This window comes from Theropithecus gelada, chromosome 2, assembly GCF_003255815.1.
Source record: "Theropithecus gelada isolate Dixy chromosome 2, Tgel_1.0, whole genome shotgun sequence".
In the NCBI taxonomy this organism is placed as follows: domain Eukaryota; kingdom Metazoa; phylum Chordata; class Mammalia; order Primates; family Cercopithecidae; genus Theropithecus; species Theropithecus gelada.
The window spans coordinates 179,573,110-179,590,684 of record NC_037669.1 but is presented as its reverse complement, the minus strand read 5'-3'; the positions used below and the strand labels follow the sequence as shown (position 1 = coordinate 179,590,684).

The window sequence follows — 17,575 nt, the reverse complement described above, 5'->3', positions numbered from 1 at the left end:
TCAGGTGATCCACCCACCTCAGCCTCCCATAGTGCTGGGATTACAGGCGTGAGCCACTGCGCCCGGCCACCGTGATCTTTTTTTGAGAGCCATCAGTCCGCCTCCCGCCTTGCCCCTTTGCCTTTCTACTCTGCCTCCTTCATTCCTCCTCCATGTAGATCCACTGCTGGCATCTCTGCTGGTTCACCAGTCACTGAGCACAGCTGAGGGGCTTCTTAGCGCATTCATCGTGGCTACCATCCCCTCATTGTTGCCAGCCTCCAGAAGCCCTCAGATTTGCTCAGCAGTCCTTGGTCTCTCTCTGCTCCTTTGCCCCACTGGCCTTTTCAACCTTCACCACCCTCCTAAAGCCACCTGAAGACCTCATCCTCCTTGACTGCTATCAGGTGTAACTCCTTTGTTCCCTCAGCTTCCTGTCAGACTTATCTCTCTGCCTCCACCCTCATTTCCTGCCCAGTGGTATCTAGGAGGAAGTCTGAGTTCTGAATCCCCTCCCCACTGTCTTCCTCCAGGCCAAGACCCTGTTCTCATATTTCCCCTACCTGCATTTTGTCAGCCTTTCCATCTTTCTGCCAAGTCCCATTTTTCAGCCAAAAAGTGGTAACTAGGAGCTCTAGGACCTAAAAACAAAGACCTCCCTGGATCTTCCCCCTTTAGCTAGCAAGCATGTTCTTGTTCCCTCGATCCCTTGATCCCTCTTTTTCTCCCCTCCTAATGCAGTAGAGACAAATGGAAAAGTGTAGGACATGTTGGAGGTCAGAGGGAGGTTCATCTTGATCAAATCATAAAGGTGTCACATGCAAGAGTTACTGACCCAGGAGTTCTGCTCAACACTTTATAGACACTATCTCCATAGCCATCAAAAGAGGCTCCTGTGGTAGATGGATCATTATCTCCAGTTTGCAGATGAGTAGCTGGAGGCTTAGAGAGCTAAGTAACTTGTAGGAGGTACAGAAGTGCTCAGTGGCACAGGTACCTGAGCCTCATGTGAAAAAGCAGGTGGTATTGAGAACCAGTGAGAAACTCGTACTCATTATCGAGGCTGGGGCTCTTTACTTATTTGATCAGTCTGATGAATGCTCTGCATCTCCAGGCTTGAAAGTACATCTCCACACAGTATTTGTGAATGTGTCAAAGGGTTCAGACCCCCGAAAGCCCATCTAATCCATATGTCCACTCGAAAACTTGTACACAAGTATTCATTGCACCATTATCCATAATTTCCATAAGGCGGAAACAGCCCAAATGTGCATCAACTGAGGAATCAATAAACAAAATGTACTACATGCATACAATGCAATATGATTCGGCAATAAAAAGAAATGAAGTATTGATACATGTTACAACATGGAAGAATTTTGAAAACATTGGGCTAATGAAAGACACCAGTCACAAAGGACTGTATGTTGCATGATTCCATTTACATGAAATGTCCAGAACAGGCAAATTCATGTAGACAGGAAGATCTGTGACTGCCTAGAGCAGGGAAAAGAGAGTGTTGGTCGGATGGGAAGAGAATGTTAAAGGGTACAGGGCTTCTTAATGGAGTGATGAAATGTTCTAAAATTGACCGTGGTAATGGTTGTGCCGCTCTGTAGTATACTAAAGACTGCTGAATTGTATGGTATATGAATTCTAGGTCAATAAAGTCACACACACACACACAAAGGCCCATCCAAGAAGTTTGTGGCCTTTGGAGTGAATGGGTGTGAAGGTCCAAGGGTACGCACACGCCCTACCTAACACAGGACTGTGGTTTCTGCTTTCGGTGTACAGAGGTCCCTGCTGCCGAGGACAGTCCCAGGCCAGCTCTGGGGCTTCTAAATGATCAACCACCTCAGAACAGGCAGATCGCACTCCCACACTGAGTGCTAAGCTCTGACATTTGAAAGGATGAACACATAGCACATAGTTTGAATGCAGGGAGCTGGCCGTTGTGGTGGGGGTGGACCAAATGATCCCTGAAGCCCCAGCTGTTTCTAAGGCTGTGCACTAACCCCCACATTCTTCATCAGGAGAGGCCCTTGTCAAAGCCCCTGGCACAGGACTCTATGCTCTTCCTATTCATTTCACTGTAAAGAAACTACCTTGATTTAGAGGGCAAAGTCACTGATAAGGGCGATTCATGAGATTAAAAAAATCACTTTTGTTTACACTGGCTTTACTTGAGTCAGATGTGGCTTTCTGGTTAATGCCAAATGTGAATGAATATCAACTGGGACTTCAGTAGAAAGGGGTCAGGCATGTTCTGCTCTGTCCAGGAGACACAGGGCAACGCTTTGACCTCACTGAGTTCTTATCTGACGAGAAAGTCCCTTAGATAGGAAGCGTTCTCCTCCAGTGCTTTCCGCGATGTGTCCTGTATGCCAGTGGTCCCCAACCTTGTTGTTATCAGGGACTAGTTTCGTGGAAGACACTTTTTCCATGGGCTGTGGGGGGTAAGAGGGGACGGGAATGGTTTTGGGATGAAACTGTTCCACCTCAGATCATCAAGCATTAGTTAGATTCTCATAAAGAGGGCACAGCCTACATCCCTCATGTGCACAGTTCACAATAGGGTTCCTGCTCCTATGAGAATCTAATGCTGCTGTCAATCTGACAGGAGGTGGTGCTCAGGCAGTAATGCTCGCTCACCTCTCACTGTGTGGCCTGGTTCCTAACAGGCCGCAGCCAGTCTGTGGCCTGGGGTTTGGGGACCCCTGCTATATGCCAAACCTGAAATGTCATGTCCTGCCAGCACAGCAGTGCTTCTGCTATTTACCTCTCTTTCAGATGGGTGTGGATAAGTCTCATGTCAATATCCTATGCAGCCTTCCAGCCTTTAACATTTTGTGGTAGGTTTAGGTGCATGACAGAGCATGGTAGTGAGTGGGATAGTGTCCCATTTTTCCTCAACCAAAATTATGCTTTGAAGAGCCAAGAATCAAAATAGAATACTGATCAAAAGTAATTCTGTATTTTAAAGATAAATTATCCCACCTTCAAGATGTAAAATAATTATGAAATAAAACAATGTACAATAAACAGCTGAAAGAAATTCCTTCTTGTAACTATTTGTTACATCTTGCTTTTGAAATTTTCTGGCTGATGCGATGGCTCACACCTGTAATCCTAGCCCTTTGGGAGACCGAGGTGGTAGGATCACTTGAGCTCGGAGGTTTGAGACCAGCCTGGGCAACTTAATGAGACCTCATCTCTACAAAAATTTATTTTTAATTAGCTGGGCCTGGTGGCACGCACCTGTAGTCCCAGCTACCTGGTGGGAGATGGGAGGATTGGTTGAGCCGAGAAAGTCTAGGCTGCAGTGAGACATGATGATGCCACCAAAGAGTATGTAAAACTTTTAAAACCTTATCCATGTTAGTCACTTGGTCTCAATCCATTTGGAGAGATAGAGGTATAGACAGAGCCCAAGAGAATTATAAGAGTCTGTAAGAGATATATAAACCATGCAGTTGGGCCTTGGAGAGGAGGAAATTGTAGGTGCCTAAGATTGCCAGGAAAGGTCTGGTCCACCTAGTGGGAAGGACATTTTGTGCAGAGGGACTGACATTTTTCAAGGGAATAGTATAATAAGAAATATATTTGGTCTTCGTCCCTGGTTCCAGGGCCCTAAAACCCTTGGCATTTTCTGAGTGGTAGGAGTGTCTTTTATTATTTGTAATTAGCCCCTTTCAGTCACACCTGGGTTTATGCTAATGAGGCGACCTAGGATGGCGCCCCAGATAACTCTAGGATAGTTATGGGGCATGGTGGCACCTGCAGTCCCAGCTACCCGGTGAGAGGTGGGAGGATCGCTTCTCCTGACTTGCATGCCCAAACTTCTCCTGGTTTTCCTCCCTCTCTTTGTTCCTTCTCAGGCTTCTCTCTCAGCTTCTATGTTGCAGTCCTCAGGACTTGGTCCTGGGCTCTCTTCTTACACTTTTGGGGGATGTCGTTCTCACAGATGTGCTGGACTTGCTCACGTTTCCTTTTCCAGCTCCGCTCTTACAAGACTCTGGAGCCCACCTTTGGGGGTCTCATAGGCACCTCCAGCCTGATAGGTATAAAACAGAACTCTCTCCCTGTTACCCCTGAAAGCTGCTCTTCTGCTGGAGAAGTGGTCCAGGGAGAAGGAACAGAGCCGGACTTGAGTGTGGCAGTAGGGAGGGAGGGCGGTCCAGATTCAGGAAATAATAATAGTACCAGCCACATCTGCTGTGCTGGCCACTGTACTGAGTGCTCACAGGTGTCTTCTCAGCTGGCTGTTCTCAGCCGTCCTGAGAAAGGCACAGACATGGCTGAGGAAGCCCCGATGGGATTTGGTGATTGATCAGTGAAAGCAGAACTAAGTAGTGGATGGCTCTACTATTTTTAAATTGAGTTTTTAAACGTCACTCACTTTCCTGAAAAGTAGCATGCTTAGGCACCTTCTGACCATGGAGATGTGTATCAGTTAGCTTCTGCTGCATAACGAGTCACCCAAAACTTAGTGGATTAAAACAGCAGCAGTTTATTTAGTTCACTATTTTAAGTATTAGCAGACCAAGTGGTGGTTTTGCTGGTCTCAGCTGGGCATGACCACCTGGGTGTTAGCCATCTGTCAGCTGAGGCAACAGAGAAGATGAGACCATGTCTCTTTCATCATCCAGCAAGCTAGCCTGGGCTTGTTCACATAGCGACTGAGCAGTGTTCAAAGAAAGAATGCAAATGCTCAAGGCATCTTAAGGCCCAAGTCAGGATTCACATGTCGCTTCTTCCACGTTGTTTGGCCAAAATATGTCACTAGACCAGCCAGATCCAAGGAATGGAGAAACATATTCTACTCCTTTTTTTTTTTTTTTTTTTTTTTTTGAGATGGAGTCTCACTCTGTTGCCCAAGCTGGAGTGCGGTGACGCAATCTCAGCTCATTGCAACCTCTACCTTCCAGGTTCAAGTGATTCTTCTGCCTCAGCCTCCTCAGTAGCTGGGATTACAGGCGTGTGCCACCACACCTGGCTGATTTTTGTATTTTTAGTAGAGTTGGAGTTTCACCATGTACGCCAGGCTAGTCTGGAACTCCCGACCTCAGGTGATCCACCCACCTTGGCCTCCCAAAGTGCTGGGATTACAGGAGGGAGCCACCATGCCCAGACAGATTCTACTTCTTGATAGACGGAACCACTAAGAATTGGGGCCATCTTTTCAATATGCCACAGGTCTTAACACTATTGGACCCTACTTTCATCCTAAATTTGATATGCTTGTTAAACTTCTTTTTTATCTAATTTGTAATTACGCTTACATCCTACAAGACCCACTATTTCCATCTAATTCACTGTTTCCAGTCACAAGTCCCGTGAACTTTGAAACTAGACCATCAGACTTCTCTCAACAAATATTATATTAATTTAGTAACAAAACTTCTTAGAACTTTTGTAAATGAGTAAATAGGCTAGAAGTGAAAGAAGGTCTCCTACAATTTTTAGGTTGTGAACTTTAGAAAAAGTATGACATAAGGCAGTAGTTTTTGCTTATCAGTTCCTAGCTTGGTTCCAGATATGTGAGGTGGTTTGACGACTGTTGTTAGGTGAGCATTATATTAAAAAGGTCTAGCAATGGTGGAACTGTTGGGAGTTGAGAAGGAAAAAGAATTTTTATTTGGGATTTGATGAGAAGTGATCTATGTTTTATGCTATTATTGTATGCATTTGATGGCTTCAGTTCTGTTTGGATCTGTCCCAAAATATAGAGAAACCATAAAGTTATTTAACTTTATTACTCTAAGACTGAGGAGGAAGCTGCAGAGCCCTTTGGGGTTCTGAAGGAAGGGGAGAATTAATCTTCTCCTGTGTATTTCAGTGAGATCTATTTAACATCTTATTTCTAAGCAAGCCCTGTGAGAGGCTTTTACCTTTTTTCTTTTCAATTCTCCTCTTTTTCTTCTCTTTCTCCCAGGTGAGCATCACAGTGATCCATGAGCTGTGTGTGAGAGCCTTTAACTTTGGGAACTAACTGGACCTTTGTCTTTTCCATTTTAAGTCCTGCAAGTGTGTACATGTTTTCTTTCAGAGAGTGACAAAGGCAGCATCCACCCTAAGCTTATTGTTGCTTTTAAAGGCACTCCCAAAAATCTTTGGAAAATTTTAAACTACAACTTAAAACAATAGTGAGACCAGGCACAGAGGCTCACACCTGTAATCCCAGCACTTTGGGAGGTGAAAGCAGGAGGATCACTTGAGGCCAGGAGTTGGAGACAAGCCTGGGCAACATAGTGAGATTCTATGTCTATTTTAAAAAATGGTTTTTAAGTTAGCTGGCCATGATGGCTAACAACAACACGTGCTGGCCTCCCCCCGACAAATAGTTTCACACCTGTAGTGTAGTCCCAGCGACTCGGGAGGCTGACACAGGAGGATCGCTTGAGTCCAAGAATTCGAGGCTGCAGTGAGCTATGATAGTGTGGCTGCAGTCCAGTCTGAATGACACAGTGAGACCCTGTCTCAGAAGGGAGGGAGGGAGGGAGGGAGGGGAAGGAAGGAAACAAAACTTTTGTTTTAAATTCCATTTATCCAGATAGTTTAAAACAGACAGACAAACACATGAATCTGTCTGATCAACAAAAAAGTAGGTCAGGCATTTCCAGGAACCTCACATTTATGAAACTATTATTATTGCCTTGGTGATTACAACAAAGGGTGGGGAGTCTGCCAGGGTCAAGCCATGGTCAGAGAAAGTCACTTTGTCATGGAACTGTTTTAACTGAGACTGCCTTAGGCAGCCCCGGAAACCACTGGTGTTCACTGTATAAATGCTTGGCCCCCACGGAGCTAACTTCATTAAGAGTGTATCAACTTTTAGATCATATTCAGCAACACATGCATACCTCCCCACCAAAAATAATTGCAAAAGCATAACTTTTTAAAGAGAAATAAAAATCAATGTATATATTTTTTAAATAGAATTTTTAAAGTTAAATTATATTAATGTGTTTTTCATTGGTTCTAATCAAGGAGGGAAGGCAAATGTTTTTGTTTGAGTGAACAATATTCTTTAAAACTCTTAAACTGGGAGCAGAGGAACGTGCTCTTAAACTCTTAAACTGGGAGCAGAGGAACCCTTCTTTCAGAAGGGCTTCACGTCACCTCTTCAGTGAATCTTTTCTTGGCAAAATTATCAACAAGTATCAGCAGCCATGAGTGCTACTAAGTGTATATTGAGTATCACTCTCTTGCGTGTGGAGAATCTCGCCTCAAACAAAATGGACAAAGCCTTTCCCTTCCTAAAGCCTGTGTTACAGCTGGAAATAGCTCCTAAACTAGTCATCAAACAAAAGATATGAATTTCAAATCATGATAATAACTAGAAGAAAAAGAAAAAATTAAAGGATAGTGAGTGACTTGGAATGGAAAACCCAGCATTAAGGAGGAGGATTGTGGCCCTGCCTGAGTGATGAGAAGGCTTCAGATCAAGGTGAATAGTGTTCGCGCATGGTGACGAGCTGATGCCTAAGTGAGACTAACTTAAAGTAATTGGGGAGCTGTGTGTGGTGGTGCACATCTGAAGACCCAGCTTCTTGGGAAGCTGAGGCAGGAGGCTGTATTGTGCTAGAATTGTGCCTGTGAATAGCGACTGGACTCCAACATAGCCCGAGAGAGAGAGAGAGAAGAAAGCAAAGAAAGAAAAGTAGTGGAGAGTGGAGTGAGCAAGGGGGAGTGCGGCAGAGACAAGGAGGAAAGGGTGAAGGTATGGGCTATGGACCACAGGAAGGAGGTTAGAAACAGAAATGTGTGAAAAGCATCCTATTTTCACTTTGGCAGCTATGCAGAGCCTAGATTCTAGAGTTAATAGAGTCACGAGACTATGAGGAAGCTGCAGCAGTCTAAGACAACATTGATTTATGACTTGCTCTGGAAGTCAGGCTGCAAGGATGGAGAGAAATGGAGAGATCATGGTCTAATGATGAAGTCACTAGGATCTCACCATACCTTAGCGCTGTAGTCCAGTGCAGTAGCTTCTTGTGTAACATTGTTTTTGTTTTGTTTTGTTTTGTTTTGTTTTTTTCAAACTGAGTCTTGCTCTATCACCAGACTGGAGTGCAGTGGTGCGATCTCAGCTCACTGCAACTTCCACCTTCCAGGTTCAAGCAATTCCCCTGCCTCAGCCTCCTGAGTAGCTAGGATTACAGGCACCTGCCACCATGCCTGGCTAATTTTTGTACTTTTAGTAGAGACAGGGTTTCACCATGTTGGCCAGGCTGGTCTCAAACTCCTGACCCCAAGTGTTTTGCCCACCTTGGCTTCCCAAAGTACTGGGATTACAGACATGAGCCACCACGCCTGGCCTTGTATAATATTCTTTATAAGAATGTTCATTTTTGCTGGGCATGGTGGCTAACGCCTGTAATCCCAGCACTTTGGGAGGCCGAGGCAGGCAGATCACAAGGTCAGGAGATCGAGACCATCCTGGCGAACACGGTGAAACCCTGTCTCTACTAAAAATACAAAAAATTAGCCGGGCGTGGTGGCGGGCGCCTGTAGTCCCAGCTACTCAGGAGGCTGAGGCAGGAGAATGGTGTGAACCCGGGAGGCGGAGGTTGCAGTGAGCCGAGATGGCGCCACCTTACTCCAGCCTGGGCGACAGAGCCAGACTTTGTCTCAAAAAAAAAAAAAAGAATGTTCATTTTTAACCACATATGAAAATTCAATTCCTCCTTCACACTTTTTTAAAAAATAGCTACTCTTTACAGTATCACTAAAATTGGACACAGGCATATCCCATGACCCAGCAATTCCATTCCTAGCATTGCCCTCCTGTAAGAAACATGTGCATGGCCAGGCGTGGTGGCTCACGCCTGTAATCCCAGCACTTTGGGAGGCTGAGGTGGGAGGATCACTTGAGACCAGGAGTTTGAGACCAGCCTGGGCAACATGGCGAAACGCCATCTCTAAAAAAAATACAAAAATGAGCCAGGCACGGTGGGACATACCCATAGTCCCAGCTATGTGGGAGGTTAAGGTGGGAGGTTGACACTAGTGAGCCTTGATGGTGCCACTGCATTCTAACCTGGGTGTCTGGAGTGAGACCTTGCCTCAAAAAGGAAAAAAAAAAAAAAAAGAAGAAGAAGAAGAAAAAAGCCAGGCTTGGTGGCTCATGCCTGTAATCCCAATACTTTGGGAGGCCGAGGTGGGCGGATCTCTTGAGGCCAAGAGTCAGAGACCAGCCTGGGCAACACGGCAAAAACCCATCTCTACCAAAAATACAAAAATTAGCTGGGCATGGTGGTGCACGCCTGTATTCCCAGCTACTCAGGAGGCGGAGGAACAAGAAGCTCTTGAACTTGGGAGGTGGAGGCTGCAGTGAGCCAGGATTGCACCACTGCACCCAGAGCAATGGTTGCTGCTTCCCTCCACCTTCCCGATCTCAAGCAAGGGCCCCTTCTGACCAACACTTACCCAGAACCATCCAGGGAAGGGGATCCAGGGAAAACAATTCCCAGCTTACCTACCAGGTGCACAGTCCACCCAGCGAATGAGGGCCCATCTCTTGGATGCTTATGAAATGGAACTTGAGGTTTGAGAAAGGACCAAACCTCCACTCTGATCACCTGCTATTTGGTCAGGAGTTGACTTGGCCTGTGTCCTGAGCATAGCATGAAGCCTGTAGTCATGCGTGCCATTCCTCGGGTGCTGCTCACGAAGACCTCCCACTTCTCTGTCTTCCCCCTTGACCGCAAAAGTAAAGTGCTACTGTTCTCTAATACTGCAAAAACAAGGCACCGGCAGATTTTAAGCTGATAAAAACCTGGTAAAGCTGTCATTGTATATACCTTTTAGGATGGAATGAGATAACATATCCCAGCGTAAAAACAAGAGTGAAATAGTTCTGAGAACTGTGAAACTGTCGTCCTCTTTCTAAATGACTTAATCCAACAGACAGGTGGTTTTTAATCACGGACCCCCTTCTTTTGTAGGCATGTGAACACCAATATCTTTTCACTTTAATCATGTAAGGAGTGCTACTACTTACAGGCCACGCACTGTTCCTTCATCATCATTGTCCCCAATGACTGGTATGAAAAATTCAGTTGAGACCTGTCCAAGGTCAGACAGCTAGTAAGTGGCAGGACACAGATCTGAACCCAGGTAGGAAATTCAGAAGGATCTAAAATAAAGGGGACACTTGGAGGCTGAAAAATACCCAAACATAAGAAGACTGAGGATCCCTGGGGTGAGCAGCAGCAGTAGTGTTGCAGAACGTGATGAGGATTAGGGCTCAGCAGGTGTCAGCCATGGCTGGGCCTCCTCCAGGCTGTCTCCTAGGATATCTGGGCCATTGCAGGTTGCAGTTTCTTTCCTGCCTCCCTCCCTTCTTCCATTCCTCTTTCCTCTTCCTTCTCCCTTTATGTTTTCTTTTCCTCTCCCAGATTTTCTCTTTCTTTTGCATATATGTGATCTCCCCTTCTTCACTTTCTTTCTTTGTAATAGAATATTCCATCTATTTAGCCAACTGTTGATCCTTGCCTTTAGCTTTGAGCAATTTTTTTTTCTTGAGACGCAGTCTTGCTCTGTCACCACCCAAGCTAGAGTGCAGTGGCGCAATCTCAGCCCACTGCAACGTCTGCCTCCCCGGGTTCAAGTGATTCTCTTGCCCCAGGCTCCTGAGTAACTGGGTTTACAGGCATGTGCCACCACACCCGGCTAACTTTTGTATTTTTAGTAGAGACGGGTTTTCACCATGTTGGCCAGGCTGGTCTCGAACTCCTGACCTCTGGTGATCTGCCCGCCTTGGCCTCCCAAAGTGCTGGGATTACAGGCATGAACGACTGCACTCAGCCCCTTTAAGCAAATTTTAGCACATACAGAGAGGCTGTGTAGACAAAGCTAAACATGGTCCCTGTTTTTTAGGAGTTTATCCTCCACTTTCAGTTTTGTTATGGGAAGCAGCTTCCCCTACTCACAGAGATTGTTTCTGCAGCCTATAGCATCACCTCTGCTCCTGAACCAAACATGGAATCCACACCCTAACTCTGAGGGGGCCAGTAAGAGTCATTAAAACATAGCAGTAACGTAGATACCCAACTGGATGAGCCTCTTCCTCTCCCTCACCCAAACCCCGTATCCCTCTTGAGGGGTTGTTTTGGGGACCACTCCTGGTACCTGTCTGACCTCAGGATGCAGGCCCTGGAGTCCTATGTGCCCTGTGTTCACCGGGTATGCAGCAGATAGTGAGGTCAAGACCTGCCTCTAGGAAAAGAGAATGAAGAAGGAAAAGATCTATTTAAGGAAGCAGTTCAGCAGTTGTCTTCTGTGTACAGAAAAGTCAGGGAGAGGCTGATCTGTGGGGACAGGCAGCACCCTGGAACCGGGATGAAATTCAGAAACTTCCACACTGTTCTCTGGTACTGACATCTGTGGCCACTGAAGTCTGTCAGATGGACCAAACCTGTGTTTTCCTGAAGCAGGGGTGGGTCTTTGGGGCAAGTTTTTGTTATCCCCCAACCACCTTGTTCCCACCTTGGCCAGTTATCTCATCAGGAAGCTGAAACCAAGGCTGGCATGGGCCTGGCTGTCAGCCCCGCCTTTCTGGGGGCATTTCTTTCCTCCATTGCTGCTGACCTGCCCTACGTCAGGGCCCCCACCTTCCTCAGGGCTTTCGCTGCATCTGGGGTTGATGGTTTTGTCTCTCTCTCTCTCTCCAGGGCCAGGTCTGGATTAATGGCTTTAACCTTGGCCGCTATTGGCCAGCCCGGGGCCCTCAGTTGACCTTGTTTGTGCCCCAGCACATCCTGGTGACCTCAGCCCCAAACACCATCACCGTGCTGGAACTGGAGCGCGCACCCTGCAGCAGTGATGGTCCAGAACTGTGTGCTGTGGAGTTCGTGGACAGGCCAGTTATTGGCTCATCTCAGATCTACGATCATCTCTCCAAACCTGTTGAGCAAAGACTCATGGCCCCACCCCCCAAAAAAACAAAGATTCATGGCTGGAGCATGTATGATGATGAAAGCCTGTGACTTTGAGGGATTCTACTCTGAATGTACCTCCCAGATCCTCCCTGTCATGCCACATTGCACTGATTGGAGTGTGGAATTGGAAAAGGAATTTCGGATGTGGATTTTCACCTGAGGTTTCCCTGCATCCCTGCAGTGCCAAAGCCCCACCTTCAGGGACCACCTGGAATGTGTGAGGGGCTAACAGCACAGTAATGTGCATACATGTCTGCAGGGTTGGAATGGGAGCTTTAAAGGTGGTAGTGATTTGTATTTTGGAAGAATCATGTTGCCTTTTTGTTAAATAAAATCTGTACTCAAATGATAATGTCACTGTTTTTAATGTGCAGGTATTAAATTATATGGTCTGACTTAAATCATAACTAGACTTGAGTGGGCTGAATAAACCACTTCACTAACTTGAAGTTCAAAAGGATGGAAAATAGTCTTTGTTTGATCTGCGGACTGCTGCTTTTCTGATCGTTATTTGGCTTGCTTTTGGATTAGATAACCGACAAATACAGCTCAAAACAATTATGCAAACAATCTAAGTGATTAACAGTTGCACAGTGTACGTAGTATGGTGTATCTATATAGAAGCATAGTATTTTAGCCACTAAAACGGTGAGAGATCTATACTTATATGCAAATGTCCTGATACATGAAAAAACAGATTACCTTAAATTGGATCCCATTTTGTGTGTTTCAACATAAGAACTTCGCATATTCACACAGTACAGGCCTATACACATATCAGTAGTTAGGCATGCGCATGTGTGTGTGCTGTGTATGTGCACAGATAGGAAAGGACATGGTGTTTCTGATATTCCTGTCCTGACATGGAACAGTAGCTTTCATTTGTCAAGGACTTGTTCTATGCCATGCACAGTTCTGAGGGTGTGTTTAACTCACTTGCCCCTCACAAGAACACTGAGGAATATACTGTCATCCTGCCAGTTTACCAGATCTCACAGATGTACGCGGCAAGACAGGGTTTGAGCCCAGGTAGTCTGGCTCTAGTGTCTGGGTATATATTGCATACACAGAATATTAATACATGCTTGTGTTGCACAAGAAAGGTTAGGAACAACTTTAAAATGTTCATATAATTATATCTGGATGGTAAGTATTTGAGAGATTGCTTGCTTTTTCTTATCTGTATTTTTAATTATATACCAAGAATATGTAATTTTTTTTTTTTTTTTTTTTTTTTTTTTTGAGGCTGGGTCTTGCTCTGTTGCCTGGGCTGAAGCGCAATGGCACAATCGTAGCTCATTGCAGCCTTGAATTCCTGGCGTCAAGTGATCCTCCTGCCTTGACCTCCCAAAGTTCTGGGATTACAGTTATGAACCTCTGCACCTAGCCCTGTAGGGGTTTTTTTGTTTTTTTTTTAAGGAGGGAGAAAGGAAAGTTTTTTTATGTCAATCTGTAATGTTTTCTTGGTGGTATATTTTTCCCTCTCTCATAGGCGCAAATAAGAAATATCTGAGATTGAACAGCGAGTCTTTAAACGCTGGTTGAGCTGCAGGTGGCATAGATGAGCTGAAACAAACACTGGAACTTAGTTGAGGACAAAGGACGTTTTTCTGTAGTACCTTTTTCTAGATGTTCTGCACCATTTGATGTTCGGGCAGATCACAGGGCGAAGGAGGTTCTACATGGACCATTACCATCATTTCATTACTCCTCCACTGCACAGTTACCAAAAACACAAAATGATACTCAAGAACCATGGCCAAACAGTGAGAAGCTTTGGAAAGAAATGTGAAATGACTCCTTTGAAGGAGCGTGTGCATATGTACACTGGTGAATTGCAGTTCCCCTGTGCCAGAGACAAGCAGAGAATCTCCAGAAGGCATGAGCAGTGGAGTGTGGTCGCCTCATCAACGTGTACACTTGCCTTATATGTCTCTCATTCAGTCTTCAGAACTACACTGTCAGGTCAAGTAGCAATAAATCCATTTTACAGTTGAAAATATTTAAAACTTTGGCAAGAGGCAGAGTTGATTTCAAACCTGGCCCACCTCCCTCCAAAGCCAGTGTTTTGTCTTATCAATGTGAGGGAATTTGGATGGGTTTTCCCACCTACAGCACTCTGCCACCCCGTACCCAGGAAGATTTTGGAAAACAGAATTTTTTTTTTTTTTTTGAAACAGAATCTCACTCTGTTGCCGAGGCTGGAGTGCAGTGATGTGATCTCGGCTCACTGCAACCTTCGTCTCCCGGGTTCAAGCAATTCTCCTGCCTCAGCCTCCGGAGTAGCTGGGATTACAGGCGTGCATCACCATGCCCAGCTAATTTTTGTATTTTTAGCAGAGACGGGGTTTTGCCGTCTTGGCCAGGCTGGTCTCAAACTCCTGACCTCAGGTTATCTGCCCACCTGGGCCTCCCAAATTGCTGGGATTACAGGCATGAGCCACTGCGCCCGGCCGGAAAACAGAATCTTAATACATAGATAGTGCCACCTGGACTCTGGACTCGACTCAACCCTTCCAACTCTATGCTGCCTCTCATGGGCACACATTTTGCCTGCTACAGTGTTCTTCCTAAAATAAGATGTACCTTCAGCCATTCCTGATTTCTCTGAATGACCTTATTTCAGATCTGTCCACGAATTGATTGAAAATGTAACTCTCTCTATGGATGCTACCTTTGGAAAATAATAAGGGGAGTACCTTTATTACCTACTATCTAAACCTTTTATATGAAATTTATCTTTCAGCCACCGTGCCCAGCCTCACAATATACAGTCATTTGTGTCTGATCTTTCTCATTTAGCATACCATGAGGTTTGTTCCATGTTGTAGCGTGTTCAGGAATGTGTTCCTGTGTGTTGCTGAGTCGCATGCCATTGTAGGAATGTACCATATTTTGTTTATCCATTTGCCAGCTGATGGGCATTTGAAAGGTTTCCAGTTTTGACTATTATGAAGACTGCTGATATGAACATCCATATACAGTTCTTTGTGTAGTCATCCGTTTTCATTTCCCTTGGACAGATGCCCATGAGTGGGATTGTTTAGTCATACAGTAATTTATATTGAACTGTTTAAGGAACGATTAAACAATTTCAGAATATCTTTTTTGAAGACAGTGAATAATGAAGAAGAGGCAGAATTACCCTTAGACCTGTAACCCCAGCACTTTGGGAGGCCGAGTGGGTGGATTGCTTGAGCCCAGGAATTCGAGACTAGGCTGGGCAATATGGCAAGACCTCATCTCCACTAAAAATACTAAAATTAGGCCAGGTGCAGTGACTCACACCTACAATCCAAGCACTTTGGGCTGAGGCAGGTGGATCACCTGAGGTCAGGAGTTCGAGACCAGCCTGGCCAACATGGTGAAACCCCATCTCTACTAAAAAGTACAAAACTTAGCCGGGCATGGTGGCAGGCACCTGTAATCCCAGTTACTCAGGAGGCCGAGGCAGGGGAATCGCCTGAAAGCGGGAGGCAGAGGCTGCAGGGAGCCAAGATTGCGCCACTGCACTCCAGCCTGGGTGACAAAAGTGACACTCCATCTCAAAACAAACAAACAAACAAAACAAAATTTAGCTGGATGTGGTGGTGCATGCCTGTAGTCCTAGCTACTCGAGAGGCTGAGGTAGGAGGATCACTTGAGCCCGGGAGGCAGAGGTTGCAGTGAGCTGAAATCACACCACTGCGTTCCAGCCTGGGTGGCAGGGCCAGACCTGTCTCAAACAAAAGAAGAATTACACTTAGAATTTGCAGACTTATCATCTCTCCTGTCCTCTCTCTCTTCCCTTCTCCACCTTACACTACCTACTTTCTTTATCTGTCATTGTCAGTCTGTTTATCTTTGTTTCTCAGTAAATCCAGTTTATTCAGAATGAAATTGTTTAGTGCTAATCCGAGGTGGGGTTTTTTTTCATTGTTTCCCCAACAAGAAATATGTCCTCTGTCAAATGACACAAATAGGAAATGATCTCATGTGGTCTTTATTTCTCTCCTTTATGAAAAAGAAGTCATTTTCTGAAATCACCGTTTGAGTCAGTCTGAGGGATCCTGACTGGTCTGTGGTAGCACACATAGCCAGTGTGGACCATCAGCACATGGGCTGCAAGGAAAGTTGCCCTGATGTCCAGACAGTGGGGCCAGGTGGTTTCTGGGTTTTGGCCTAGCCCCTGCTCTTGGTCTGACTGAGCAATACTTCCCCAGGTGTCCTTTGCCCTTCAGCCCACTGGCCCTGACCTTTGTTAGAAGTGGATGCTCAGCAGCTTTCTGGTTGTCTGCAAATGCCCGGTGAAGATTCTGAACTGATTCCTCACCAGACAGTTGCTCTACTTGCACTGCAAGGGGCTTTCCCACATGTGAGCAGGCCTCCCACCAGCTTAATTCCTCCAAACTCCAAACCAGCAGCACTGTCTCCTAAGATACAACAGGACAGGCTTTGGGGTGAGAAACGCAGGGTCACGCTCCTGCTCCATCACTTTCCATCAGCATGGTCTCGGGCAAGGGAATCGTGTAAGTCTAAATTTCTTATTCTCCTAAATGTGGCGCCCACCTTGTGGGGTTTTAAAATTAAATGAGGTCACCATAAAAGTACCTTGAATAGCATTTGCCATGTAGTGGCTGCTTACTAAATGCTAGTTTGAATCTTTCCTATCATATTCTGCCACAGAAGCAGGTAACTGATCATCTGGAAATCTGGGGGACAAGAGGGAAGAAATGACACCGAGGATGCTCCATCCTTTCCCTGCATCCCTTTGTGTTCAGTTCGACAATTTGGTTCTCCTCCTGACCAGCCACTGTGCTTAGCTGAGGACACAAAGGTGAAGGAGACAGTCTATTATAAAACATGACACAGACCAGACCCGAAAGGGAGGAAGAGGTGCTGTAGAAAAGGTGAAGGGGCATCATTCACCAAGCCTCTCCAGCATTAACCAGAGACTGCTGGAGGGCAGCGTGAGCCTACGGAAAAGACTCGAGATCCAGGGTTTGGGCTTAAAGTCCCCAGTGTGGACTTCTTCAGTGCTCCGCTTCCTGAAGATTCTGTTGGCTTGTTCTCCAAACGTAAGCAACTTTCCAGTGCCAGCATATTGAATTCCTTGCCCACAGGACATTTCTCATCATTGTGTGCTGCAATGTGTGCTGTTGTCTGTTGCTGCATAATAAACCAGTAAGTCTGCTTAAATGGCATAGAAGCAACTCTTTTGTTATGCCCATGATTCTATGGATCAGGAATTTGGATAGCCCAGCAAGGACGGCTTGTCTTTTCTGTGACGCTGGGGCTTCTGCTGGGTACCAGAACCATCTGGCAATTCCTTCACTCACTTGCCTGGTGTTTGGGCCGGGATGACTTGAAATTTAAAGTCACTTAGGATGGTCAACAGAGCATCGACAAATGATCTTTCCATGTGACTCAGGTTTCTTATAACACAGTAGCTGGGTTCTGATGGCGTGTTCCAGAAGGGAGCTTCCAGAGAGTGAACACTGCAACAGAAGCAGGTGGAAGCCGCATGGCCCTTCAAGGCCTAGAGGCAGAAGTCACATAGCATCAGTCCGCTGTGCTCTACTGGCCAAAACAGTCATAACCCACATTCAAGGGGAGGAAACACAGACCCCCATTCTTTGATGGGAGAAATGACAAAGAATTTGTGGCCA

The 17,575-nt window shown here is 45.7% G+C and overlaps 1 protein-coding gene across 1 annotated transcript in view; it reads left to right on the top strand.

The window, feature by feature from the left end:
- Window positions 1-12,279, top strand: part of GLB1 (galactosidase beta 1) — a 115,141-nt gene extending 102,862 nt beyond the window's left edge. The window contains 2 exon segments of the mRNA XM_025374311.1: window positions 11,661-11,922; window positions 11,925-12,279. Of these exon segments, the coding sequence (XP_025230096.1) occupies window positions 11,661-11,922; window positions 11,925-11,959 (297 nt within the window). The 3' untranslated portion in view covers window positions 11,960-12,279.
- Window positions 12,280-17,575: the final 5,296 nt, after the last annotated feature.